The 26,802-nt window shown below is 43.7% G+C and overlaps 1 protein-coding gene across 21 annotated transcripts in view; it reads right to left on the bottom strand.

Annotated features, from left to right (window-relative positions):
• The window catches only part of PHACTR1 (phosphatase and actin regulator 1), a 565,894-nt gene that overhangs the window by 216,328 nt on the left and 322,764 nt on the right, over window positions 1–26,802 (bottom strand). Inside the window, exon 1 of one of the 21 annotated variants that reach the window (XM_086370845.1) lies at window positions 16,989–17,273. The exons of the other annotated variants lie outside the window; for them this stretch is intronic. Within the exon in view, the coding sequence (XP_086226971.1) occupies window positions 16,989–17,196 (208 nt within the window). The 5' untranslated portion in view covers window positions 17,197–17,273. Of the gene's footprint in view, window positions 1–16,988; window positions 17,274–26,802 lie in introns of those variants that run through there. 21 annotated transcript variants of the gene reach the window in all.

Genomic DNA, 26,802 nt, shown 5'->3' on the forward strand with positions numbered 1-26,802 from the left:
AATGAGTTTAACGTATTAAACTCTAGAATAATAACTGGCACTTACTGTGTGTTCATTACATACTTCTTAACTTCAAGTCTAGGGGTTTGAATGATTTCGAATGATTTGGTCTGCGACTCTCTGAATTCATTCTTGGCTCCACTGGAAACTCATCTGAAGGTGAGGAAAGGTGGAGGGCTGCTAGGTCTTAGCTGGAGGATAGCAGAAAGCAGAGTTAATGACTATCAAACAGGACTCCTGATCTAGAACAAGGAAACTAACTGGACAGAGACAGGTCTAAGGGGAAAGCCTCAAGTTCCTAAAGTTGAATCATTAGAATTTTGACCTAGACTATGTCAACCATTCTCTCCCCAACCCCCACTTTACTTGCCATAAGTGATTTTAATTGATAAGCATTTTTTCAGTTTGCCTTTGAGGTTATATAATAAAACTTCTCATCACTAAATTAACTCTAATGGTGCTAGTCTCTCTCCCCTTTCCAAAGCTGTCTAGGCATTAAAGGATAAAGCATCAGGTCTGGGAAAGGAAAAAAGGGATGTCATCAGATACAGACCGAGCTCAGGCCTCTCTCCTGTCTGTCCCTTCTGGCACCTAAAGAAGCACCAAGGCCCGTGAGCATGTGAAGTTATGATGCATTAACTCAGCAAACATTCGTTACACATGCATCATGCAACTCAAGTCGTGGGATGGGGATTTAAGGAACGAGAAGATGAAGTTCCTACTCTTTAACACCCTAAAATGAAAAGTATCCCACAAAAGCAAACCCTATTCCATTTTTAGAGGAATCTGAAATTGATATGGACATATTAAAGCACATACAGAATCAGAGATAATAGAAATTCCTTGCTCTGTGTGACAGAATCATCTTAAAGGTCATTATTTCGTGCAAAAGTGTCATCTATTTCTGGACTCAAACTCAAAATACAAAAAGCAGAGCAACACTCACAGATAATTTCGGACCACCCTAGATTTTAACAGGAAAAAGGACTTACTTGCTTTTATCTGTACCCGAATCTCTGGGTACAACAAGCTACGGTATCATAGCCCTTCTATCTTTGCATTCGGTTTCTTATATGATCATGGCAACTAGTATCTGAATGGTACAGCCATTCCCTTAAATGCATGAGGCACCTTGGGCGGAATCCTTGTTATATTACAAATAAGTCAAAATAGTGAGGACCAGGCAGGTTAACGACACCAACTGCTGTCCCCACCGATCACTCTCCTGATTTATCAGACAGCATTCCTGGATACAATGTCCAAGCATTCCCTGGACAGTGCATGAGTTCAGCAGATATCAGGCAACACTGATGAGACATTTTGCTGCAGAGCTAATCAAATATCAGTCTTGGATAGTCTGAAATTGATTCTGCAAGCATAGGAAAGCTTTTCCATTGAAATGCAAGATGTGTAGAAAAATTTGCACTTCCTGCTTCTGAACCTAACAAAACAGTGGAAAATCTTAACTGGTTTCAAGATCTTCTCATCCAAAATACAAAAATCTACCGTGTGCAAGAGGAGTTCATGGTCATTCTCACAGCAACAATTTGAACAACGTTTTATCATTTATTAAGCACTTGCCTTTTATCACATCATGTCCCTACAACAAGCCAACAAGAGGCAAAGTGAATATTTTATTGCCATTTCACAAAAGAGCAAATTGACAGTGGCAGAGATGGCTGGCTGCCTGGTCTCCCTTCCTCTTTAACGAAAGCATCTTGGGGTTCTGCCCAGCTGAAGACTGTTTCCTAGGCTCCTCTGAGGATAGGTGTCACTACGTTATCAAGCTTTGACTTGCGCTATAAGCTAAAGTGTTGCGAGCAACTTCTGGGAAATCTGCTTGAAGGGAAGGGATGTGCCATTTCTTTGGTCCACTTTTCTCTTCATCCAATTTCATGGAGCAAAGATGTGATGACTGGAGCTTGGCAGCCGCTATGAAGACAAAGGCCACCTCCTCATAGTAATGAAGGAGAAGTAAGCTAGGTGGCACCATGGTCCTTAAAATCTTTGCAGAGCCATCATACATAGTAGCTTTGAACTGATTGCCTCTGCACTTTTCTGTAAGAGACACATAAGACCCGATCTTGTTAGTCACTACTCTACCCCACTCCAGTACTCTTGCCTGGAAAATCCACGGACGGAGGAGCCTGGTGGGCTGCAGTCCATGAGGCCGCTAAGAGTCGGACACGACTGAGCAACTTCACTTTCACTCTTAGGCGTATCCTGCTTTTGATGATAAATTATATGGTAACATGATCTTGGCACCCCACTCCAGTACTCTCGTCTGGAAAATCCATGGACGGAGGAGCCTGGTGGGCTGCAGTCCATGAGGCCGCTAAGAGTTAGACACGACTGAGCGACTTCACTTTCACTTTTCACTTTCATGCATTGGAGAAGGAAATGGCAACCCACTCCAGTGTTCTTGCCTGGAGAATCCCAGGGATGGGGGAGCCTGGTGGGCTGCCGTCTATGGGATCGCACAGAGTCGGACACGACTGAAGAGACTTAGCAGCAGCAACATTGAGTTTATGTGTTTTATGCAGCTGAATCTAATCCCAATACAAAGAATAGCTTGCAGATGTTTATACAAACTATAGTGTTAAGTGGCAGAACATCAAGTGCTTACATACATGTTCTCATGCCACACTCTCTGGTGGACCAATTTTAGAACCTTTTATAGCCTGTTTCTTGGTTTGTAAAGGAACCAAATCCTTTCATGATTTTTAACACTAATATTCATTTTCAAAAGCCAAACTAGGGACTTCCCTGCCAGTCCACTGGCTAAGATGCCATGCTCCCAATGCAGGGGGCATAGGTTCAATCCCTGGTCAGGGAACTATGATCCCACATGCTACCCAGTGTGACCAAAAATTAAAAAATGAATAAAAAATAAAAAGCCAAACTACAGGAAGATGTTCTTCCTCCCTGCCCCTTTTCCTCTCTCTTCTATTGTATTTTTATGTCTCTCAGATTTTTTTATTTAAATCATTAGATTTCCCAGGGCTCAGCTCTCCCTAGACAATATCACTTACTCTTGTGGCTTTAATTAGGATTGATAAGCTGAATATTTCTAAATTTATATTGCATCTGAGAAGGCTCTTCTAACAGACACCACATGTACTAGCTGTGTACCTCTGGCCAAGTTACTTAACTTCTCTGGGTCTCAGTTACCACATCTGTAAAATGGGGATAACAGCATCTACATCATTGGGTTATTGGGAAAACTCAATTATTTTACACAAACAAAAGGTCGTGAATGGCTCCTGAAGCTACCCTCTATTGTTACTATTCTTCCTCTCCAGATAATATTTCACAGGCCTTTAAGATGAATGATTCTTATCCTTGGTCTGATCATTCTTCAGTAATGGCAATGCCAGTCACCTAACTGCTCAGGGAGAAATCCATGAGTCAGCCTTGACGCCAATGCTTCTGTCACCTCCCCCAGATCTAATTCATCACCAAAACAGGTCAAAACTACCTCTTAAATTATGTCTCCACTCTCCCCACCTTTCTCCTCAGGTCAGCCCATTTTCCACATCACCAGCTTCTGTGTTCTAATTCCAGTCCATCACCATCAGAGGTCCTTCACACAGCAGCCTGGGAAGCGCTCATAAACATCAATTAAAGCATGACACGGCTCTGCTCTAACCCCCAGCGAGTCATCCTGCTCTCAGGACAAGGCCCCAGTGTCTTCACATCAGCTCAGAGGGACCGTCCGCCCAGCTCACTACTGGCTCCAATCCTGCTCATCTTTTGTTTTCTTCAAACACAAGAAACACATCATTTCTGCATCAAGGCCTTTACACAGGCCATTGCCTCTGCCTGGGTGGGTACCTGCCGCACTTCTGAATGCCAGTTTCTCATTTAACAGGGAAGGCTGCGCCCCTTTCTGCCCATCTTCCCTCCTAACAGAACCCAGATCATCAAGCTCACCTGTCTGTTCCTCTTCCACAAGATCACAAGCTTCCTGGAGGCTGGCCCTGCTTCCAGCATTAGTGGCTGGATCTCTGATCAGTTATTAAAGCGTGGGTAGCCCACCCGTATCTGGCCATTGAGCTTTGTAAGGGGTGCCTGTACAGGTGGTCAGGCTTCTAAGAACTGCTTCTTTGCTCCTAGAGAAAGACACCAGGAGGTGGTCCTATTTCTACCTCTGATCATCACGGGGTCAGAATGTAAGGCCTGAACGGTAATAGGTATCTCACAACCAGCCTGGGAATGGAGTCCTGAAGCAAAAGAGGGCAGGGGAGAGAACCTCAGGGCAATGGATTCGGGCTTGAGCCTGCCTCATGTAAGGATTTATGATGTTAGACAATAAATGATCTAATTATTTAAGGCCAAGATGTCCAGGGTCTTCCCTTATACTGCAGCCAGAAGCATCATAATTGACCTGTCCATACTAGAATCCTGGAGACCTGGGTTCAATCCCTGGATCTGGAAAAATCCCCTGGAGAAGGGAACAGCTACCCATTCCAGTATTCTTGCCTGGAGAATCCCACGGACAGAGGAGCCTGGCAGGCTACAGTTCCTGAGGTTGCGAAGAGTCCAACACAACTGAGCAACTAACATTTTCACTTTCACTTTTCCATACTAGATTGAGAGCAGGGACCATTTATGACACATAGGAAATGATCAATGAATAATTTGAGTGAATAAATGAATGAATGTTTCTCAGGAAAAGATAAGATAGGAAATATTATATATACCCAAACCAGAGTGTTTCCTGAAATGTTCAGAGTCAGGAAAAACAACTGTGGTTGAGACTCATTCTTTCTTTACTTGTAGGCAGAGCCATGGCTGGAGGTGGGGCTGTGGTGTAAGAGACCGTCCACCTCTAAGATGTAAGAAAGAAGTGACCTGGTGAATTCTCACATTTTCAGCAACTGAGAGAAGAGAGGTTTTCTTGTCTCTTAGAAGAGTTGTTTAGTCCTTAAGTGTTCTCCCAAATCTTCCTGAACTGAGACTTTGTTTCAACTCAGTCACTGCTTTTCACAAAAGTTTGTCCCATAGGCCAAATATAAATAAGAGTTTTGCTGACCTAGATTGAGTTTCATACATTTTTGAAGGGTGACATCACAAGCTAAACTCCATTTCTCCATTTGCAACTCAACAGCATTAAAAACACAGTAACTCAAATGGTCCAACCAGGAGGGATTAACTAAATTAAGGGATAATCATTGACCAAACGACTGTGTGGCCACTAAATACAATGATGGACATCTCTAACTATCAACATGAAAACTGCCATAGTTTCTTGTTCAGTGGAAAATAAATTGCCAAATATTTTATGTGGTATAATTCGGTTTTTCTAAAAGAGAAGTTTTCTACTGAAAAATGGAAGTACAGTCTTTATAGACTAATAAAAAACCAAAGAACACACTGGCTGGTTAATAAGACACAGTTAAAACGAACTTTTGTCTTGGGGAAAATAATGTGTTTTTAATCTGAGCACTAAGTTGACCACAAAAGCAAAGAGTAATTCAAATATATTCTAACTGTTATGCAAGGCTCAAAGCAAGCACTGCATGCATCCTTGGAAGGCTATAGGGGTGTGTATGTAAATAGGAATTGCCTGAGACCTGGGGCAGATCCACTAAGCCGAAAGAAATCTGACACCATGAAGTCAATATTTTCACAGGCTTTCTAACATTATTTGCTATTTGTTGAACTATCCTTCAAGAAACATTGAGGGTAATTTCTTCATCTATTTCCTGTCTCTTTGCTCCCCAGAAAAGTAAATGTTTTTGCCATTCATACTGGCTCAAATGCAAATGTAACTGTTCCCTTTTATGCTTATTTAAAAATTCGATGCAGTTACAGAATTGAATGGATCTGAGAAAGTCAACTCAGGAGGACAAGCCAGGTGAAAACAAAACTTATTTGCAAATGGAGAAGACTTAGGATATTTAAGTCTCACAAAGAAATCCTCTCTGTAACACTCAAGATACTCACAAGCACAACCCCAAAGCCAATAACAGGATTTTTAAAAAATATTATCAGGAGAACTCAGCTACATACCCACTGGGGGGAAAAAACAGCTGTTTATTTTTAGCTCTTTCTCAGCAATAACTGAACTCGTAAGATAAAATATGAGGGGAAGTGGTTTGGAGGGGAAAAAATTCTATTTTAAGGACTTTAACAAAAATTGGTTTCCCCATCAAACCACCTTTTATGAATTCAATTCACCAACATTTATCAAAAATCTGCACTCTCTGCAGCTTTGTGAATTAGACCAAGAGGAGTCTCTGCTCTTCAGACATACTTGCAATACTGTAAAACGCACAGGGTCATCTAATGACTTAGACAAGACATGGAGAAAACAATTTTCAGGTTTTCTTGAAGATAGGATCATGCAGAAATGTCAGCAGAAACATTTCTTGGGAGCATTTTTGCTCTCATATTCCGTATAAGGTACACACAATTTTATTAAAAAACAAACTATTAATACCACTTTGTTGGACATGAGGCAGGCATGAGCTCTATCTTTATAGCACCAAGAAAGTTCTTTTCTCAACAATTCAAATCGGACAAGTTGAAGAAGAATAAAAGTCAGATTTATATGAATTAAGCTTCAAAACTTCTGACAGATTGAACCAATACCATATACAGGATTTTTCTATCTGGTTCTGGGCTTGACCAACGGTGTTCAGTGCAGAATGTATCTCTTTAATAAGTGGTAAATATAGGTGGTGCCAGTAGTAAAGAAGGCAATGGCACCCACTCCAGTCCTCTTGCCTGGAAAATCCCATGGATGGAGGAGCCTGGTAGGCTGCAGTCCATGGGGTCGCGAAGAGTCAGACATGACTGAGCGACTTCACTTTCACTTTTCACTTTCATGCATTGGAGAAGGAAATGGCAACCCACTCCAGTGTTCTTGCCTGGAGAATCCCAGGGACGGGGGAGCCTGGTGGGCTGCAGTCCATGGGGTGGCTAAGAGTCGGACATGACTGAGCGACTTCATTTTCACTTTTCACTTTCATGCATTGGAGAAGGAAATGGCAACCCACTCCAGTGTTCTTGCTTGGAGAATCCCAGGGACGGGGGAGCCTGGTGGGCTGCCATCTCGGGTCGCAGAGTTGGACTCGACTGAAGCGACTTAGCAGCAGCAGTAGTAAAGAACACACCTGCCAATGCAGGGGACACAAGAAATGCAAGCTTGGTCCCTGGATCAGGAAGATCCCCTGGAGGAGGGCATGGCAACCCACTCCACATTCTTGTCTGGAGAATCCTATGGACAGAGGCGGCTAGCGGCTGCAGTCCATGGGGTCGCAAAGAGTTGGACATGACTGAAGTGACTCAGCCCAGCACAAACATAGATTAGGCCAGCAAAAATTTGACAAAATTATTCCCAAGCTATATAATGTCAGAAAAATTAATTCATGGGTAATTATTCTATAGTATTAGGTAAAAATAATGTATTCCTGAATTCCTTTAACCTGATGCTGAAATCTGATATTGCATTAAACTAGTAGACTATTCCATAGGTCTCAGAATAGCAGTACAGAAAACTATATACATGTTCTATCATAAATATTTTCAAGCCACAATCTTAAAACTGACACCTTTCTCAACATCCCCCTATAACATCCTATTACAGGTTAAACAACCTCATAATCATGTAGAACTTGGTGTAAGATTAAGAAGTGCAAACAATGATTTCGTTTTTCTTGCCACCTTTGCTTGGGCAATGGTGAGTTAAAAAGAAAGCTGGTAGTTTTTGAAACTTATTTTAAAGACATGAGTAATGTCCACACATGGTATGCACCCTAAAAACAAATGAACCTGCTTCAGGTGATATAACCAACGTGCCAGAAATTACCTGGAAGGGTATCTTGGTAGACAGGTAAAACAATCCTTTTCTCACACACTCCAAAAGACCGTCCCCTCCCAGCCACACATGAAGCAGACTAAACCTTAGCTTTAAGGCTTTACCTCAAAAGCTAGCACCAACATGGGGTGGGGGAGAGACCAAAACATTGTACTGCTCTGCTTCTTTAGATGTCTTAATGAAATCTGTTACAATTAAACTAACGGTGGACTTCTATCATTCCAGGATACAGTAACATTCTATGTCCTTCACCTGTACAAAGTGCATGGATTTGCCTAAGCAGAAGACTGAATGTGAACAGGGAAACAATAAACGTATTCAAACTTTGTGTGTGCTCAGGCGAGTCCGACTTTTTGTGGCCCCGTGGACTGTAGCCCTCCAGGCTCCTCTGTCCATGGAATTTTCCAGGTAAGAATACTGGAATAACTGCCACTTCCTACTCCAAGGATTGTCCTGACCCAGATATGGAACCCAAGGCTCCTGTGTCTTCTGCACTGCCAGTCTGATTCTTTACCACTAGTGCCACCTGGGACGCCCCATTCCAACGTTAAGGGCCAAATGAGACAAACATCCATAGGGACCATCACCATATTTCCAAATTTAACATAATTTGCTGATGTGAGAATATTTGAAATTTAGATGATCCTGAGAAATCAGGCTTGTGTAGGAATAAGTTATTATTGCCTCAGTATGTTGGACCTTGATGTCTCTAGGCGCTGTTTAACCATCAGTCTACACTTGTGGTTCTCAGTTGGGGTGAGGGAGGGAGGGAGTTGGGGGAAGACATTGGTAATATCTGGGGGCTTTCTGGTTGTGACACTGGGGTGGGGCAGGGGGGTGTTACTGGCATCCAGTGGGTAGAGGCCAAGACGCTGCTAAACACCCTCCAATGCACAGGATAACCGCCCATAACGAAGAATTATGCGGCCCAAGTATCAGTGGTGCCAAGGTGGAGAAGCCCTGTTCCCTATAACTCAGAACACATGACTCAGAAGAAGCCAGGCCTGTCAACAAGCTCTGCCTTCACCTCTTGTACGTATTACTATTGGGTTACTGGCTCAGCACATCCGTGCCTGTTCACTGGGAGTGCCCCAATACGTAAAACAGACTGTGCTGCCGGACCAACAGACAGCCATTTTGCTTGTTGTGACTTTTCTTGTTTGGCTATAATATAAACAGATTGTTTGGAAAAGCAAATGCCTTGACTGGTTTTAAAGTTCCTAGTTTATGAACAATGGATTCCACTTTAGGAAATCATTGATTAACAGAGCCAAGCAATTAATTGGCTCCTAATGTAAAAAAAAAGAAGTCATTTATGTATGCAGAATGCTAAGATCTCCCCCATCAGAATTCCTATTTGAGATTCAGAATACTATAATAACTGCAATAATGGACACTACGTATTGAGTGCTCACTTACTGTATCTAGGATCAGTGCCAAATGCTTTATTTATACTATCTCATTTGACCCTCCCTCCAGTCCTAAGTAGTGGATGCTATCAGAGTCACCATTTTAGAGACGTAGAAATTGAGGCTCAATCTGAAGAAGACCCTCAGGAAGTGGCCCAGCTGGGAACTGGGCCCAGTCACACTTGAGAGTCTACACCAGGGGTTGGAAAACCATAACCCTTGGTTTAAGTCCGGGTTGCTGCCTGTCTTTGTCAATAAAATGTGACTTCGTTTATACATTGCCTATGACTTCACTTTCACTTTTCACTTTCATGCACTGGAGAAGGAAATGGGAATCCCAGGGACGGGGGAGCCTGGTGGGCTGCCGTCTATGGGGTCACACAGACTCAGACACGACTGAGGCGACTTAGCAGCAGCAGCTGCAGCATGGCTGCTCTGGGACTACCACAGCAGAGGCGAGGGGTTGCAACAGAGATAATATGATGAAAGCCTAAAATGTTTACTGCCTGGCCCTTTATGGGAAAAGTTTGCCAACGCCATCTAAACTCTTCAACAGTAAGTCACATCAACTCAACATTTGTGCTCATACTCTGAGGCATGGAAGCCGTCTGCTTTCTACTGTCTAGGTAAGGAGCCTCCTTTCCTTTCTATAGGACCTTCTGGATCTGTTTTTGTAGCCATCCTGAAGGCTCATACTATGCTTTTCTTCAGGAAAAGAGTTTACTCGAATCATGGTAATGTTATGCCAAATGCAACTTATGAAATCTGATTTTCTCAGTCTGAAGTCATTAAAAAACAAAAACAGAACAAAATTATTGATCTTTTACTGGGAACACATTATGTGCCAGGAATACAAAAACATGTAAAACAGCATCTTGCCCTCAAGGAGCTCAGAGATGCGGGGAAAGAGGTTCACGGACAGCAGAGTGGCTTCCTGTGGACAAGGCTCTGGGCCCTGGGACTTCAAGGACAGGGTCTCTCTTCTTGGGCCAATCAAGGTCTCAAAAGGAAAACATTTGAAACCCCATTTCTTTTAAAGAAAAAAGGTCTCCGTTATAATAAATAACAGAACTAGGTCTGATTTGCCTAATAAGTAGAACTATCGTTCGGACACATAAGTGTACCCAGTGATGAGAGGAGACAATGATGCCAAAAGGCCTAGCAGCTGAGTGTCAACAATATGCTCCAGAAGCTGCAAAGCTGAGTACTTGGTGACCGGCACATATTTGCCATATTTGTGGCAAGATATCGAAGCTTTCTAAGCCTCAGTTTCCTCATCTGGAAAATGGTGACTGCATTCAGAGGTCACCATGGGGAATGAGCTGATGTATGGAAAGTGCAGAGAGCAGAGCCTAGATCGTTGTAGTGAGTATAACAGAAGTATGCACTACTATGAAAGCTAAAAATGAGGCATGGAGAAGTGTCAGTCGCTCAGTTGTGCCCAACTCTTTGTGACCCCGTGGACTGCAGCCTGCCAGGCTCCTCTGTTCGTGGAATTCTCCAGGCAAGAATACTGGAGTGGGTTGCCATTTCCTCCTCCAGGGGATCTTCCTGACCCAGGGATCAGACCCAGGGATCAAACCCATGTCTCCTGCATTGCCGGCATATTCTTTACCATTTGAGCCACCAAGGAAACCATGGAAATGAACGAAATGAACCAAAATCTTTAAGTGGGCCCATATTCTACCCTGTTCCTAAGATCCCAGCCTGACTTTCTATTACACTCAATGCCCTTCTCCGTTGCAGAGAAGGCAATGGGAAGGGAGCACTGGTTTTCTAGGCTTTGTGTTAGACACTGTGGAGTAACTCTCTTCTTTATCCCTTCAGCCTTTATTTGCTACTGTCAAGAAACATCTCTGACGCCCCTTTCTGCTCCAGTCCTATTGTGACTACCCTTGGCCAAGTGCAGATCACCACAACTGTATTGTTCAATCCTGTTCAGCACCACCCCACCCCACCTGCAACCCATTTGCTCATGCCTGCTGCAGAGCTGCCGAGAAGGCAATGGCACCCCCCTCCAGTACTCTTGCCTGGAAAATCCCATGGATGGAGGAGCCTGGAAGGCTGCAGTCCATGGGGTCGCTAAGAGTCGGACACGACTGAGCAACTTCACCTTCACACATTGGAGAAGGAAACGGCAACCCACTCCAGTGATCTTGCCTGGATAATCCCAGGGACGGGGGAGCCTGTTGGGCTGCCGTCTATGGGGTCGCACAGAGTCGGACACAACTGCCGCGACTTAGCAGCAGCAGCTGCAGAGCTGATGCCAGGAGACAAACCAAAATACCCTTTCCATATGATCACCCCTCTGCTGAAGAATCTACCATCATTCCGTGCAGCGCATCTCTGTAAGTCCAGACACTTCTGCCTGTCATTTATTAAATATATCTTAACTACCTTGTAATAAAAAAGAGACCTGATTTCAAATCCTAACCCCACCACTCACTACCGGTGAGACCAACCTGCTGCTTAATCCATTGGAGGCTGTCTTCTTTTCTGCCAAGCTGAGATAAACAGTACTTAACTCATGGGGCTCTTGAGAAGATTAAGCCCGCATTTCCCATCACTGGTGCTGGGCTTGGCATACAGCAAGTGACTGAGATGTCCTTGTTATTATCTAGCAATGTATATGGAGAAGGCAATGGCAACCCACTCCAGTACTCTTGCCTGGAAAATCCCATGGGCGGAGGAGCCTGGTAGGCTACAGTCCATGGGGTCGCTAAGAGTCAGACACGACTGAGTGACTTCACTTTCACTTTTCACTTTCATGCGTTGGAGAAGGAAATGGCAACCCACTCCAGTGTTCTTGCCTGGAGAATCCCAGGGACAGAGGAGCCTATTGGGCTGCCACCTATGGGGTCGCACAGAATCAGATACGACTTGATGCGACTTAGCAGCAGCAATGTATATACTCACGCTTCCTTCCCCTCCTTGTTCCTGCTCTCTGAATCCTCCCATTTAGGATTTCTGCCTTCCTGACTTCTGCCAATCCACCAGCCCCCTTCACACAGATGCCCCTCCTGGGCTTTAGTCCACACTAATCTCAAGCTTTGGTGACCCCACTCAGGCTTGGTACCCCTCACACCCTGGCCCTTCATCAGTGATTCCTTTTTACTAAGATTTTTTTTACATGTGGACCATTTTTAAAGTCTCTATTGAATTTGTTACAATATTGCTATTTTTTTTTTTTGCCTCTTAGGCATGTAAGGGTCCTAGGTCCCTGAACAGGGGAGCCCCCTGAATTACTGGAAGGCCATGTCTAAACCACTAGATCGCCAGAGAAGTTTCCTTAACCAGTGACTCTTAACCCAGGAGCAACTTCGCCCTCTTTCCCCCAGGGCTGGGGGGCAGACGTTTGGCACTGTCTGGAAACATTTTTGGTTGTCACAAGTGGGAAGTGGGTGTATGAAGGCTGTGTTTAAATATTTTCTGTATTAGATGATGCTCTGCCATCCTGGGGCCTGGAGAGACCGCCCCTCCCAGAACTAGCTAATTCCTAGAGATAGTAAGCAACTCGCCTGCCAGAGCACTTTTCGGAGGCAAACCTAGTACTCAAAAGCTTATCCCCCAACCCTCTCCTGGATCTAGCTCTCACACACCAAGTGAATATTTCCTCTGCCCTCAATCACCCCAGGGCCAGGTACTGAACATCTAGAGACCACCGTTATAACCATGAGCCAGTCAAAATCATTCAAACGAACCAATCCTAACCTCGCTCAAACTTACCTAGCTTGATCCGCCCGTTCTTTTCCAGCAAAAAGCAAATAAAGACTCTCGGCTGTAGTATCTCTGGGTCCTGCCTCCTGGCCCTCCCTGTGCATCCCCGGGGACACCCCGCATGGTGTGTGGCATGCTGCTTGCTCTCAGCAACTCTAATACTCCGTTCTCTCAAACGCAGTTACCTTCTTGTCTGTCCTCCTACCAAATTAAAAGTCCCAGGCGCATCTTAAGATGTTAGTGATAGATGCTACTGGTACTTCGTGGACAAAGGTCAGCGTGTGTGTGCTCAGTCGTGTCCGACTCTTTGCAATCCCGTGGACTGTAGCCGGCTGGGCTCCTCTGTCCATGGAATTCTCCAGGCAAGAATACTGGAGTGGGTTGCCATTTCCTTCTCTAGGGGAACTTCCCGACCCAGGGATTGAACCCACGCCTCCTGCTTGGCAGGCGGATTCTTTACCACTGAGCCACCTGGGAAGCCAGAACAGAGGTCAGAAATGCTGCTAAATATTCTACAGTGTACGGAATACCACTCCCCGCCCCCAACAAAGGCATATCCAGTCCAAAATGTCAGTAATCATGAGGCTGAGCAACGTGGACCTGAAATGTTCCACATATGGAGACCCAGATCTCTAGAAGCTCCAGCCCTGCCGCACGGTTCAACCTTATAGCCTAACTTGGGAAACTGAAAAAGTACCTAATTGCTGGACTCATTGAAACGAAGGTATAATAACTTGCATTCATAGCTCTTTTAGTCAAAAATCACTGAATGATACATGTTCAGCAAAAGTGAAAGTATTTCTTTGCAGTTAACATGAAGCTTGATGCCAGTAGCTTCCGGTCAGAAAGAAAAATTCATGACCGAAACTCATTGTTCTGTAGGATTCTGTATCTTTCACAAGAGGGAAGCAATCCATCAATGTAGCATTTCTATGGGAAAATTCTGAAGCCACACAAGAATTCTTCTCTAGGACATTCATCACCTGTGATTCTCCCCACCCCACAAGGGAAAAAAAAAAAAAAAACACACTGTATGATGAAATCAATCTGGGTAAATAAGTATAAACACTCTGTTCTTGAAGTTTCTCTAAGCACGTGGGCACATCAAGGCTCAGAGATTAAACCAATCTACTTAACTTTGTTCAGCTCAGTTTTTTTTCCAAATTAGCTTGGTCTTGAAATTTTTTACATACCGTCTATTACCATCCCATGGAGCATGTGTTCTGTGGAACATATTCTGGAAAACATCTCATTAAAAGTGACAACAATTCCTAACACTGAAGGTCAGGACTTGAGTGCTAAAGTTTCTCACGCTGTAATCAGAGCTGCTTTGAGAAGTTCAATAGCAGAGGCGCGTGAGGCAGCCTCCTTTACAGGCAGAGGTCTTTGGCAGGAAGTTCAGTGGTTCTGCGGGTCTCTGTTGGAAGGGCACAGACCCTGGAATCTGGATGGACCGTAACTTCCAAATGGCAAGGGAGACCTTGTCTTTTCTGTCTTATTACCGTCTAAAAAGGACAGACCTCAGTATGTGTGTGCGCCAGGCAGAAAATGTATTATTTTCCCACAAGCGATACAGCTAATTTAAACTTTTGTGTGTCAGAAGAAGTGAATAAAATGGACCCTGCATGTCCGTAAGGAAGGAAAGGGAGTAAATTAAGAGCCAAGGCGAGGTACCAAGCACCCCGATTAACCCATCTACTTCCTGACTAGTCCATAATCCTCACTCTGACCGCTTTTTATCCCCAAGTCACAGGCATATTTGTGCACTTAAAAGTCTGTGATACCTACGGATTCAGCGGGACAGCAAAGGACTGCATTCTGAAGAGGCTCCTTCTCCCTAGGGGCCTTGGCCCACCCTCTCTGGCCTGACGGGAGAGCCTTGGTCTTTTTGGGGGACCAGCCGTGGGCAAGGTGCTGGGGTCTCTGGCCTAGCCTTAGGAGCCTGCTCTTCTGAAAGCGCAGTGCTCTGTGACCTGCAAGTCTGCAGAGGGCTCGGCTGGGTGTGCGGGAGGCCACGCACAGCCGGAAGCAGATGGCAGAGTCATCTGTTCATGGAGCTCAGGGAAGCCCTCTGCTCTTTCACCTTGAGAGAATGTGACAATGGTTCTCCCAGTCCCCCAAGCTCCTCAGCCTGTCTGGCTCCACATCCTTCCACCAACCATCACCACGGCCCTCAGAGAGGAGAATACGAGGAGAAAAGACAGACGCAGGCCCTTCATCCCTTTTGAATGTGGGAGCTGGCACCACGGACTGAAAACCACAACACCGCCCCCCACCCCCGCCGTGTTTTCTATTCTTGAAAAATTTCCAAAAGCCTTCTGAAGATTCTCAAGACCCTCTGGAAGAACAAGCATGATCCGCCTCTCCTTTCCCAGCTTTCACAAGGAGCGAAACCAAGGTCAAGACTGAATTTGTTTGAGGCCAGTTTGTATCGAGGCTACTGGCACCAGGACTTAGGAGCTGGGTTCCCAGAGGGTGCTTTGTTTTCCTAACCCTCCCCTGGAGGCTGCTAATTCCTGCTGTCTGGTAAACACTGCCAGGAATTGCACTCTTAGGATTCTGCAATAAAAATAAGCCGTGTTTGCTTTCTAAAAGCATAGTGGAAATGGTCCCAGTTAAATCTCACAATAATTTATGGCTATGATATTTTCAAAGTAACTTTGTGTCATTTCATTCATGGTGAACTATGTACTTTGAGTGAGTCACACACTGACCCATCTACTTGTGGTTTAAATGCTAAGTGTCATTCCTATTTGGTCCTCAACATTTGCTTATAAATCTAATGGTGAATTTCAACAAGTTTCCATCAACAGTGTTAGAGACAGATACGTGCTCAGTCGTGTCCAGCTCTTTGGGACTCCATGGACTGTAGCCTGCCAGGCTCCTCTGTCTATAGGATTTTTCAGGCAAGAATACTGGAATGAGATGCCATTTCCTCCTCCAGGGGATCTTCCCAACCCAGGAATCAAACCCATGTCTCCTGAGCCTCCTGCATTGGCAGGAAGATTCTTTACCACTGAGCCGCCTGTTAGTTCAGTTCAGTTGCTCAGTCGTGTCCAACTCTTTGCAACCCCATGGTTTGCAGCATGCCAGGCCTCCCTGTCCATCACTAAGTCCCGGAGTTCACTCAAACTCATGTCTATTGAGTTGGTGATGCCATCCAACCATCTCATCCTCTGTCCTCCCCTTCTCCTCCCACCTTCCATCTTTCCCAGCATCAGAGTCTTTTCAAATGAGTCAGTTCTTCACATCAGGTGGCCAAAGTACTGGAGCTGCCTGTTAGAGAGGAAGCAAAAACGACTGGACACCTGGTCCAATTTCATTTTGAGCAGTTGTCTTTTTTTACAGAGGTGACTATTAATGTCGACATGAGATTAAACATTCCTCTTGAAATAATCTGAGGCTAAAGAGTTTCTATTAGAACCCATTTATACATGATGCCATGCAAATCTTCACCCAATATGTACATTTTCCCCCAAATTAACTCTACCTTAGGGTGGACCATACGCATACACACACGAAAGAAACCGATACCTTATCTGGTTATACCTTATTTATGTCAGAGGCTGCTCTATTAGCTGTTTCATCATCTTTATAAGATAAAGTTGAGCATATATAATGTCCCCAGTTATGAGTTGATGTTCATATTCTAAAAATGCAGTAATCACTTTACACTGTATCTCATCTAAATGGAGCAGAGAACAACTTTTCAACAGGAAAGCCTGGAGATTCCCTGCTGGTCCAGTGGCTGAGACTTTGCCTTTCAGTGTAGGGGGTGTGAGTTCCATCCCCGATTGGGGACCTAAGATCCCACATGCCTCGGGGTCAAAAAACCAAAACATAAGACAGAAGCAATACTGTCACAAATTCAATAAAGACTTTAAAAATGGTCATTATCAAAAAAATCTTAAAAAAAAAATAAGTCCACTGGAAAGCTTTAGGACTCTAGGGCACTCTGTGAGAGGGTAGCCCCGTGCAAACCAGAGCCATCCCCCCTTTTATCTGGTTTATACATGAGGGTCTTCTAAGATACTCACAAGTTTCTTCTTCCAAAGGGGAACTCTCGTCCTTATGTCCCTGGTCTTTACTTTTAGGTCTTGAATACAGATGCTCCTTTTCGTATGTATTCCCTCTTCTGTATTCTTGGAAAACGTTGAAAAACTGACCTAGGCACACAGCCCAATGACTACAACACTCGCCAGTAACCCATGTTACATCTATCGTCTGACCACAAGACATAGGCATTCCTGTTCATGATTCCGCCTCAGAGGCAGGGAAGAAGGATGGGAGGGGTCCCGTGGCTCATTACTTCTGCTCCCACTGCAAAGGGCGCTGTCAGCTGCAAATATGCAAACCTGTTCCTCTGTCTTCCGTTTTACTTCAGGCGGTGGCGTTCTGACCACAGGCTGCTTCTAGGGCATGAATAATTCATACCATGGCTAACTGGAAATTGTAGCATACTCTTCAATGTGGATACGCAAATAACAGGGCTCTGGGCCAGCAGAAAGGTTCATTGTGTGTTCATCTGGGGGACGATAAGCTCCTGTCTGGGGACTGTTTGGCTTCTTTAGGGACTCACGGATTAGTGAGTCACTGAGATTTGGAGAGTGCGAGTCTTGAATACGTAGCAAATCCATCATAGCACCCATAGCCAAGATCAGCTGCTGGAAACAGCCTTTCATCATGGGGAGTAGCCGAGTTCATCAGATGAGTAAGTTTCCAAACATATAAACATTAACCACAGTATCTGCTGCATATGGCAGACAAACACTTGCCCATAAAACAGACTTAAGTCTCTCAAGAAATAACCCCCAATTCTGCTCTGTGGCCAGCTTGTCAGTGATGGACGGTCATTAACTATGTGGCAGATTGCATTCCTCGCTCTGTGCCAGGAAATCCTGGTGCCAACTCTCACTGAGAACACCTTCAGAATCTGGAGGTCTCACTACAGAGCAGCTCCCCAAAATTCCAGCCCAAACCAGGTATGGAGTGTGGTAGGCTGTGACACCCTTTTAAAAGTGGATTTCCTATCACTGGAAGGATTAAACCAGGCTTCACTTTTCCCTTTTCTTGCTTGTTCCTCTTTCTGCTCATAACCTTGGAGCAATACTACTGTTTAAGAAAGCCGCCTCAAGGGCAGCTGGTGCATCACTAAAGACTGTACTTGACATAACACAAAACCTGAGGTAAAGGGGCAAGGGAGGTAGACGGTGACAGTCCTAAAAACGAAAACTCAAGAACGGAGCTTCATTCCCCTCCCAAGAGTCATCGCTGGGGTTACAGCTTGTTTTAGAAGCTAATTATTTGATTTTATAATTACTTTTGTGGGTTGCAAAATAATTACCGTGGAGGCAAGTCTCCATGTGCCAAAATAGCAGAGGCGATTGTTCTAAAGTTCACACCGAAACAATAACAGTGTCAAGACAGCATGCTCTTAGGTGGGGATTAGAAATACATCCCCTTTGTCACATGCGCTTGCCTGAAGCCCACATAAAGGTCACGGTGGGGGTGGGGAGCGCAAAGATACTCCACAAACCCAATTCGGATGAGTTGTTTCTTTTTAGGTTGATTTTCATTTTAAACCTGTCCCTCTGCCTACACCAGGACATCACGGAGCCTTTGAAAAAGAGTAAAACTGCAGTTCTGGTAATGATATAGACAAGTGATCGAGTCCCTTTCAATCCTAAGATTAGACGTGTTGTTAAGATGGTCAATTGCAGTACTTCCTAATTACAGGAACGGGGATGTATCAGGCGTCGGCAACATTCTTCTGATAAAGGCCAGAGCAAATATTTCAGGGTCTGCAGATCTCTGCTGCAGCTCCTCAACCCAGCAGCTGTGCAACAAAAGCTACTGTGGACAGCACATGCACAATCACGCATGGATGAGCTCCGACAAAATTTTATTTATGGACACCGACATCAGAATTTAGTGTAAGTGTCTTACATCATGGAATAGTCTTTTTCTTCTGATTTCTGTCAGTTGTTGTAATTGTAAAGAAACAAAGAAAGCCTTCCTTCTCTGCTGTGAAAACAGAGGGCTCACAGACCACAGTTTACCAATCCCTGATGTAGTTGGGTTTCAGACAACTCAGCATCTTCAGGGAGGAGAAATAATGATCTCACAGGTGGAAGAAACCCGGGTCAGAGGTGACTCAAGAGCAGGTAGAGAACAGATATAATTATCTCTCTTAATAATCCTCCAGGGTGACTATCATCCAAAACACACATAACTTCCTCTTTTGCTTTTCAATGAATTCAGTTTGTTTTCCATGTTCTTTTTCTTCCTGAATTTTCCAGAAGCAATCACGTTCACATTTCACTAATCACTTTAAGAAGTGAAACTTCACTGGCTAGAACAGTAGCCTCGTGTGTGTGTGTGTGTGTGTGTTTCTGTTAGTCCTTCAGTTATGCTTGACTCTTCGACCACATGGACTGTGGCCCACCAGGCTCCTCTATCCATGGGATTTCCCAAGCAAGAATACTGGAGTGGGTTGCTATTCCCTTCTGCAGGGGATCTTCCCGACCCAGGGACTGAACCCACGTCTCCTGCATTGGTAGGTGGGTTCTTTACCACTGAGGTAGGGAAGCCCAGTATCCTCTTAGAAGTTCACATCTCAGAAGGAGCCAACCAAGGCTGCAGAGGTGGAAGCAGAGGGCTAGCCCAAGTACAGCAGCATCAGCAGGTGATGTGGAGGAAGACATGACCACTGCTGTTTCCTCTTCCCTAAAATGAGCACAACAGGATTTCCAACCCTAAAATGTTCTCATGATTGCAAGGAAATAATGTGCAAACTTTAAAGTGTAACATGATGTATGTAAGTGTCTAGGTTTTCTCAACTTACTGGCTTTAAGCTGACTGAATCAACATTCTTCTTGACCACCAAATCTCACTTCCTCTCTTAATAATCCTCCAGAGTGACTATAATCCAAAACACACATAACAGCAACCATTGGAAAGATGTAGTAGAATAGGACTTTATCTTCACTGCTGTCGGGAATGTACAAGGGTGCAGTCACTTTGAAAAAGAAACGGGCAGTTCCTCAAGTGGCTAAATAAGGTGTTAACATATGATCCAGCAATTCTAGTCCTAGGCATATACTCAGAAGAAACGAAAACAGACGTCCACACCAAAACTTGTGTGTAATGTTCAAAGCAGAATTATTCATCACAGCCCAAAAATGGAGAGAACACAAATCACCATCCACTGACTGGTGAATAAGCAAAACGTGTCATATCTATACAATGATTCGGTGATAAAAAGAAATGAAGTGCTTATGCATGTTCCAGCATGGATGAACATGAAAATGTTATGCTAAGTGAAAGAAGTCAGTCAAAGAACTACATATTGCCTGATTCCATTCATATGAAATGTCCAGAATAGGGAAGGCTATAGAAACAAAAATAGATTAGTAGTTGCCTAAGGCTAGGGGAGACAAAATGACTGGAGAGATTCACTAAGGGGAGTAGGCTTTTTCTTGGAGGTAATGAAGATGTCTTAACACTGACTGCGGTGACAGAGAGCCACCTTGTGAATATACTGCTGCTGCTAAGTCGCTCAGTTGTGTCCGACTCTTAGCGACCCCAAGGACTGCAGCCCACCAGGCTCCTCCGCCCGTGGGATTTTCCAGGCAAGAGTACTGGAGTGGGTTGCCACTGCCTTCTCCAAAAAGCCATCAAATTGTACACTTTAAATGGGTGAACTTTATGGTGTGTGAATCATATCTCAATAAAGCAACTAATACTCCAATGACATTTTTCACAGAAATAAAAAAAAAAAAATCCTGAAACATGTATGGGACCACAAAAGACCCTAAATAGCCAAAGCAATCTTGAGAAAGAGGAGCAAAATTGAAGGGACACTTCCTGATTTAAACCGTATTACAAAGCTACGGTAATCAGAACAGTACAGTACTGTCACAAAAACAGACGCACAGATCAGTGGAACAGAACAGACAGCCAAGACATAAATGCATGCATATTGGGTCAGTTAACTCATGACAAAGGAGCCAAGAGTATACGAGGAGGAAAGGGCAGTCTCTTCAATAAGTGGAAAACTGAACAGCTACATGCAAAAGAATGAAACTGAATCCCTGTTTTATGACCTACACAAAAATGAAATATTCATGCCCCCTCTCTGCCATGTCTTAAAACTCTAAACACCTACTCATGTCCAAAACATTCTTACCATTAACATCAACTACAGAAATGAATGTTGGGGACTAGCAAATAGGTTCTGAACCTTGCCCTCTCAATAAAGTCATATGTATATATTTTATCTATTGATCTTTTTTAAATCTCCCTTAGATATATGGGTATATTTTAAGCTATGCTGCTGCTGCTAAGTCGCTTCAGTCGTGTCCGACTCTGTGCGACCTCAGAGACGGCAGCCCACCAGACTCCCCCGTCCCTGGGATTCTCCAGGCAAGAACACTGGAGTGGGTTGCCATTTCCTTCTCCAATGCATGAAAGTGAAAAGTGAAAGGGAAGCCGCTCAGTCGGTCCAACTCCTAGCGACCCCATGGACTGCAGCCAACCAGGCTCCTCCATCCGTGGGATTTTCCAGGCAAGAGTACTGGAGTGAGGTGCCATTGCCTTCTCCGATTTTAAGCTATAGATTTTTACAAATATTTTAAAAATATCTTCTAAGCTGAGTGAATATTTACAGATGTCAGTGAGTCAGAAAGATATTAGAGCAGGAGAAATTAGCAAAACTACTTACAAGTTCAAAGTCATGCTGAAACTAAGGCAAACTGAATTGCTGGTACTTAAAACGTTTACTGGGCCTTTGTATGCGTATACCAGAATAGCAGAGTCTTGGTCTTTTGACACTTGCTGCTCAAGGTCCTGAAATGGCCATTCTTGGTTATGAGTGTCGGACCCAGGTCCCTTCTCGACCAGTCCCTGCTTAAGCTCTGCTGGCAACACCCTCATAAAACGTATACAAATTTGCTTCAGTATAATACAGGACTGGGGGAATATGTGAGGAATCTATACAGACCATTATCCTCTTCTGTCCACACTTGTATGTGTGCAATTTTTCATAATCGTTTTTAAAAAGGTAACTCCATCATGCTACCTCTGCTTAAAAATCCCTGTACTACCTTTAGTGTTGCTGACCTAAAACAAATAGACTGCTGGTAACTTCTCCAGCAAAAAGATGGATTCAGTCAGGATCAGCAGAGAAATTCAACTGGAAGTCTACAACCCGTGAAAGTCCCAGAAAGGGGGCCACTTTTACAAAAGGGAAAAGGAAGTTGGGAGGACTTAGCCACAAAGAGTCCGTGGCTTTTCACTGGCTGAATCCCCGCCAGGAAAGAAGAGTCTGTCTTCTCCCTGTTGGGCTCTGCTATCCTCTCAGGGTGTGATAACTCCCCAGTTTGGTCTCCCAACTCTATTTCATTGAGACTTCTGTTTATTAATAAATATTTTTACAGTGCTCCCTGGATGAAATCTGAACTCCTTCGTAAATTGTACGAAGATTTTCCGGATTTCTCTCTTGCCCAAGTCAGGCCTGACACTCTCTACTTTCTGCCTCCAAAACAACACCTGCCCTTCACATACACTTTTTAAAACTTCTTTGCATCTGTCTGTCTACCTATTGGAGAAGGCAATGGCACCCCGCTCCAGTACTCTTGCCTGGAAAATCCCACGGACGGAGGAGCCTGGTGGGCTGAAGTCCATGGGGTCGCTAAGAGTCGGACACGACTGCATGACTTCACTTTCACTTTCCACTTTCATGCATTGGAGAAGGAAATGGCAACCCACTCCAGTGTTCTTGCCTGGAGAATCCCAGGGACGGGGGAGCCTGGTGGGCTTCCGTCTATGGGGTCACACAGAGTCGGACACGACTGAAGCGACTTAGCGGCAGCAGCAGTCTACCTATCTCCCTGTGCTACATTATAAGGTCTTTGAGCACAAAGACCATACTGTCTCACTGACTTTTATATTCTCAATGCTTAACCTGGCACATAAAAATGCTGCACAAATATATCACTGGGAAAAAATGAACTGCCCCAACATATGTTTCTGGACTACTGCATGTCATTTCTGCCACATTCCACTAATTCTACCTGTTGAACCTCTCCCTGTTTCTGAGTAAGTTATGCATGCATGTGTGCTAAGTCACGTCAGTCGTGTTCAACCCTATGGACTGTAGCCTGGCAGGCTCCTCTGTCCATGGGATTCTCCAGGCAAGAATACTGGAGTGGATTGTGCTCTTCTGTAGTTTAAATCATTTGCACATTGTTTTCCTCACCGACATGCCCTTCCTTCTTTACCTGAGAAAACGCCTCCATTAGGTTCTTGTCCAAATATCACCTCCTCCAGGAAGCCCGCCTGCCTTACTCACACAGTTAATGGCTTTTTCCAACTTAGCCGTTTATTTTCCTGTTGCAATAGCTGGTTATTGTACCTATTGGTATCTGAAAGGGTCCATCACTTTCAGCACACATACGCTGCTAATTTTATAACAAATGTTTAAGAGAATCAATCAATAGCTCAGTTGGAGGAATTCAGTCCACCCTCTGTATCACAGATGTAAAACCCACAGGTGTGGAAAGCAGATTGCATTTGTTGCCCTAGGCCATTTTATACAAGGTACTTGAGCATCCCTGGATTGTGGTACCCATGGAGGGTACCTGAAACCAATCCCCTGCAGATACTGAAGGATGACTGTGTATGATACTTACACAGAATTTTAACAGCCCACCTTTGTTAGAATTTCCCTGCTTTGCACCCCTTCCTAACACCCCACTAAGTCCTTTTTCACTTCTCTTCACTACTGTCTCAGCACATGCCTTTCTTTTCAGGGTTCCAGCCTTTATATAACCTGCCCAAGTTAGAGCCTTTCCCAGGCCCTCCCAACTTTAAGGAGGCAGATTCCCATCTCTACCCCTTGCTTCAGGCCATGCCTTCCACAGCTCTCCCTTTGCCTCTGAGAGTCCTTCCGGCCCATGTTGATAGAATTCTGCAATAACTACTTCATCCCGCTGTTCACATTTCCTCTTCAAGATCTCACCTTGCCTATTTTTTTGATTACTCTACTGACCAAAAAGTGCTCAGTCATTGTAAATTTAGACATAGGCATGAACCCTTTCATCTAGAACAAGCGGGTCATGATTGTTAAAACTCTAAAACCACCACCGCAGGATAATTTTGAAGTGCACAACGCTGAAGGGGGCTCTTCTCCAATCTCACTTTTCCTCGCTTTTATTAGAAAGATACGTTTTCACTGTTAAATACAGAGTAGAATTGATGCTTTCATCTTGGACCCAATCCAGGGATGTTTAATTACAGAAGAGACCAAGGAACGCACAATAGCAGGAGGAAAAATACAAGACAAAATTGAACTTGGCGGTAACAATAGAGATGATAGTAATCACAGCTAATATTTCTCCAGCACCTTCTCTCGCCAGGCACCATGCTAAGTGCTTCATACCAATTACCTCATTTAATCCTCACAACTCCATGCAGTAGATAGTAAGTATCGTGGCATCCTAAAGTCACCCAGCTAGCAAGGGGAGGAGCCATCATTTGAAAACAGGCAGTGAGGTTCCAGGAGTCAGCTCTGGACCACTATTAGAAATTTCTTGCTTCATCAAGGGACAGGTACTGTTAGCAACCCCAACACCAAATGTTTGGATCTCGGGGGACTGCTCACCTCATCTTTATGCACCTCAGTTTCCTCATCCGCAAAAGGAAGGATTTGACCCACAAAAACTAGTAAAGCACTGCTTTCCAAAAGGCTGTCTTAACGGAATGAAACTTACAGAGTAACTCAGAAGTATTAGGACAAATTGTTTTTGTTCTAAAAGTTCACACTGGAAGCCATTAGAAAACAAGTTAAATATTTCTAATCCCCAAAATAAAGTTTGGAAATTCATCTAGTAAGTGACTGGATTAGTGATTTTATGTACAAATATTTGAAGAATGGAAATCATATTTAGTGAAGTGAAAACAACCTTGAAATATTGATCCATCACATGTAAAAGGCACAGAGTAGCAGTTACAATCAATATCTTGTTTCCAAATCTACTATTTATCATTTGATTGCTTTGTAAATAGGCCACTATAAGACAGAAGTTTCAAAATATTTTTTAAAACTCTTCAAAATGTTTTATTTCTAAATTATCTTAATACACAATTATTAATGGCATAATTCTATAATTCCTCACTAACAGACTCAAAAGGAATTCAAAGGAGAAAAGAAAAGATGTATAAAATTATATAGTATAGATCCTAGATTTCCCCCTAGAGTTTTTACCTATTTGTAAAATCAAATTCTCCTACTGACTTCCAATAGCTATGTCTCTTGGAGCTTTACAAAATACAAAACTTAAACTCATCTAAAAACTTCTCCCCCTCTATTCCTACTAATGACAGCCTAAGTAGGAAAAGCAGGTAAAATTAAATATGCTAGGGAACTGTACAATTCCTTTCAGCTCAGTATCTTAATAAACCTGGCTTATCGGGACTGTACATGTATATAACACAGGCACACACACATCACCGTACTTAATTTCCTACATTCGGTACAGGTGCCATAAAAAAAATAATCAACTTGAAGGCACAGTGGGAAGCACTCCAGTTTCAAAGACAGACAAGAAATTTGAATTTTTTCTACCATTCACCCACTTGTGGCCTTTACACCAAAGTACTATGGTAGCTTGTTTCCACATCTGAAAAATGGCTTCAGTATTGAACCAAAACAGCAAGAATGAAAGAAACACAAAATACCTTGGGCCATTAAAGGTGAACTACATTCTACAATTTTTAAAGTCATTTTCTATTTAATAATAAAGTCAGCCAAACATCTTTAGTTCTAGTCAGTGGATACCAGGAACTTAAAAAAAAAAAAAAAAAGACAAACTCTTTTAAGTAAAAGGGCAAGTGCTGAAATGCAATTTCACTTTTTATATATGTTCACTGAGACAGGGATCTTTTTTTCTTTTAAAGTTTATTCTCTATCAGCCAAATAGTTTTATAGATTGTCTTTACACTGAGTTACAAAAATGTTTAAATATATCTTATATATGAGGAAGTTAAGATTGAGCCTCAGTGGACAATATCTCTATAAAATTCTCCCTGTGTAAAATTTCAGGTAAGGACTTTCCACTTGGACCAGAACTTTCCTTGGTGGCTACTAAATGACCTCCGTGGCGCTGGAGGAGAAACCAAACACATTTAGAGTGCTGGCCACAACACAGGCACACTCCACCATAAGAAATGTCCTCCTCTGTCGAGTCCTAGCAAATCTGTTGGTCTTACTACAGTCTTCACTACACACTTCCGTTAAAATAGCTGGCTCTTCCTGGCATGCACAAATAGATGACTCAAACTGAGAAACAGCTGCTGGAGAACTTCACTCGCAGAACCTCCACTCATGACGTCGGATGATTCAAGGTCAGTCTCGGCAGAAAGTGAAATGTATCTGAACTTCCTTTCCTTCACAGTGGGCAGCGCTGCTTTGGGTTCTGGCACTTAAAGAAGGGTGAGGCTCCTGGCCTCATTTTCTCAGTGACTAAAGAAGCACACCACACACACTGGAAAGCAGGATTAGCCGGGGGAGAACTTGGCAGAAATTAAGCACCCCCACATGAGGTTCCCCCTGCACAAGAATCCTTCGAAATGAAAGGCTTTAGTCCCATCAGGTGACGTGTGAACATCCCCAAAGACAGCTCCGTAACACATTCTGGAGCATCTGAGGTTGTGGAGATGACTCGTATTGTAAGCAGAAGCATCGTGTTCATAACTACACACACGAACCCATACCCTTGAGTGTGGGTACAGACCTTTCCTTACTGCAGTAACATTCAGAGATCCCAATTTAAATCAATTCCCCAAGGCTGT

Source organism: Bos grunniens, chromosome 23 (genome assembly GCF_055505025.1).
Source record: "Bos grunniens cultivar Pamir isolate PY7600 chromosome 23, Bosgru_T2T1.0, whole genome shotgun sequence".
Classification (NCBI taxonomy): domain Eukaryota; kingdom Metazoa; phylum Chordata; class Mammalia; order Artiodactyla; family Bovidae; genus Bos; species Bos grunniens.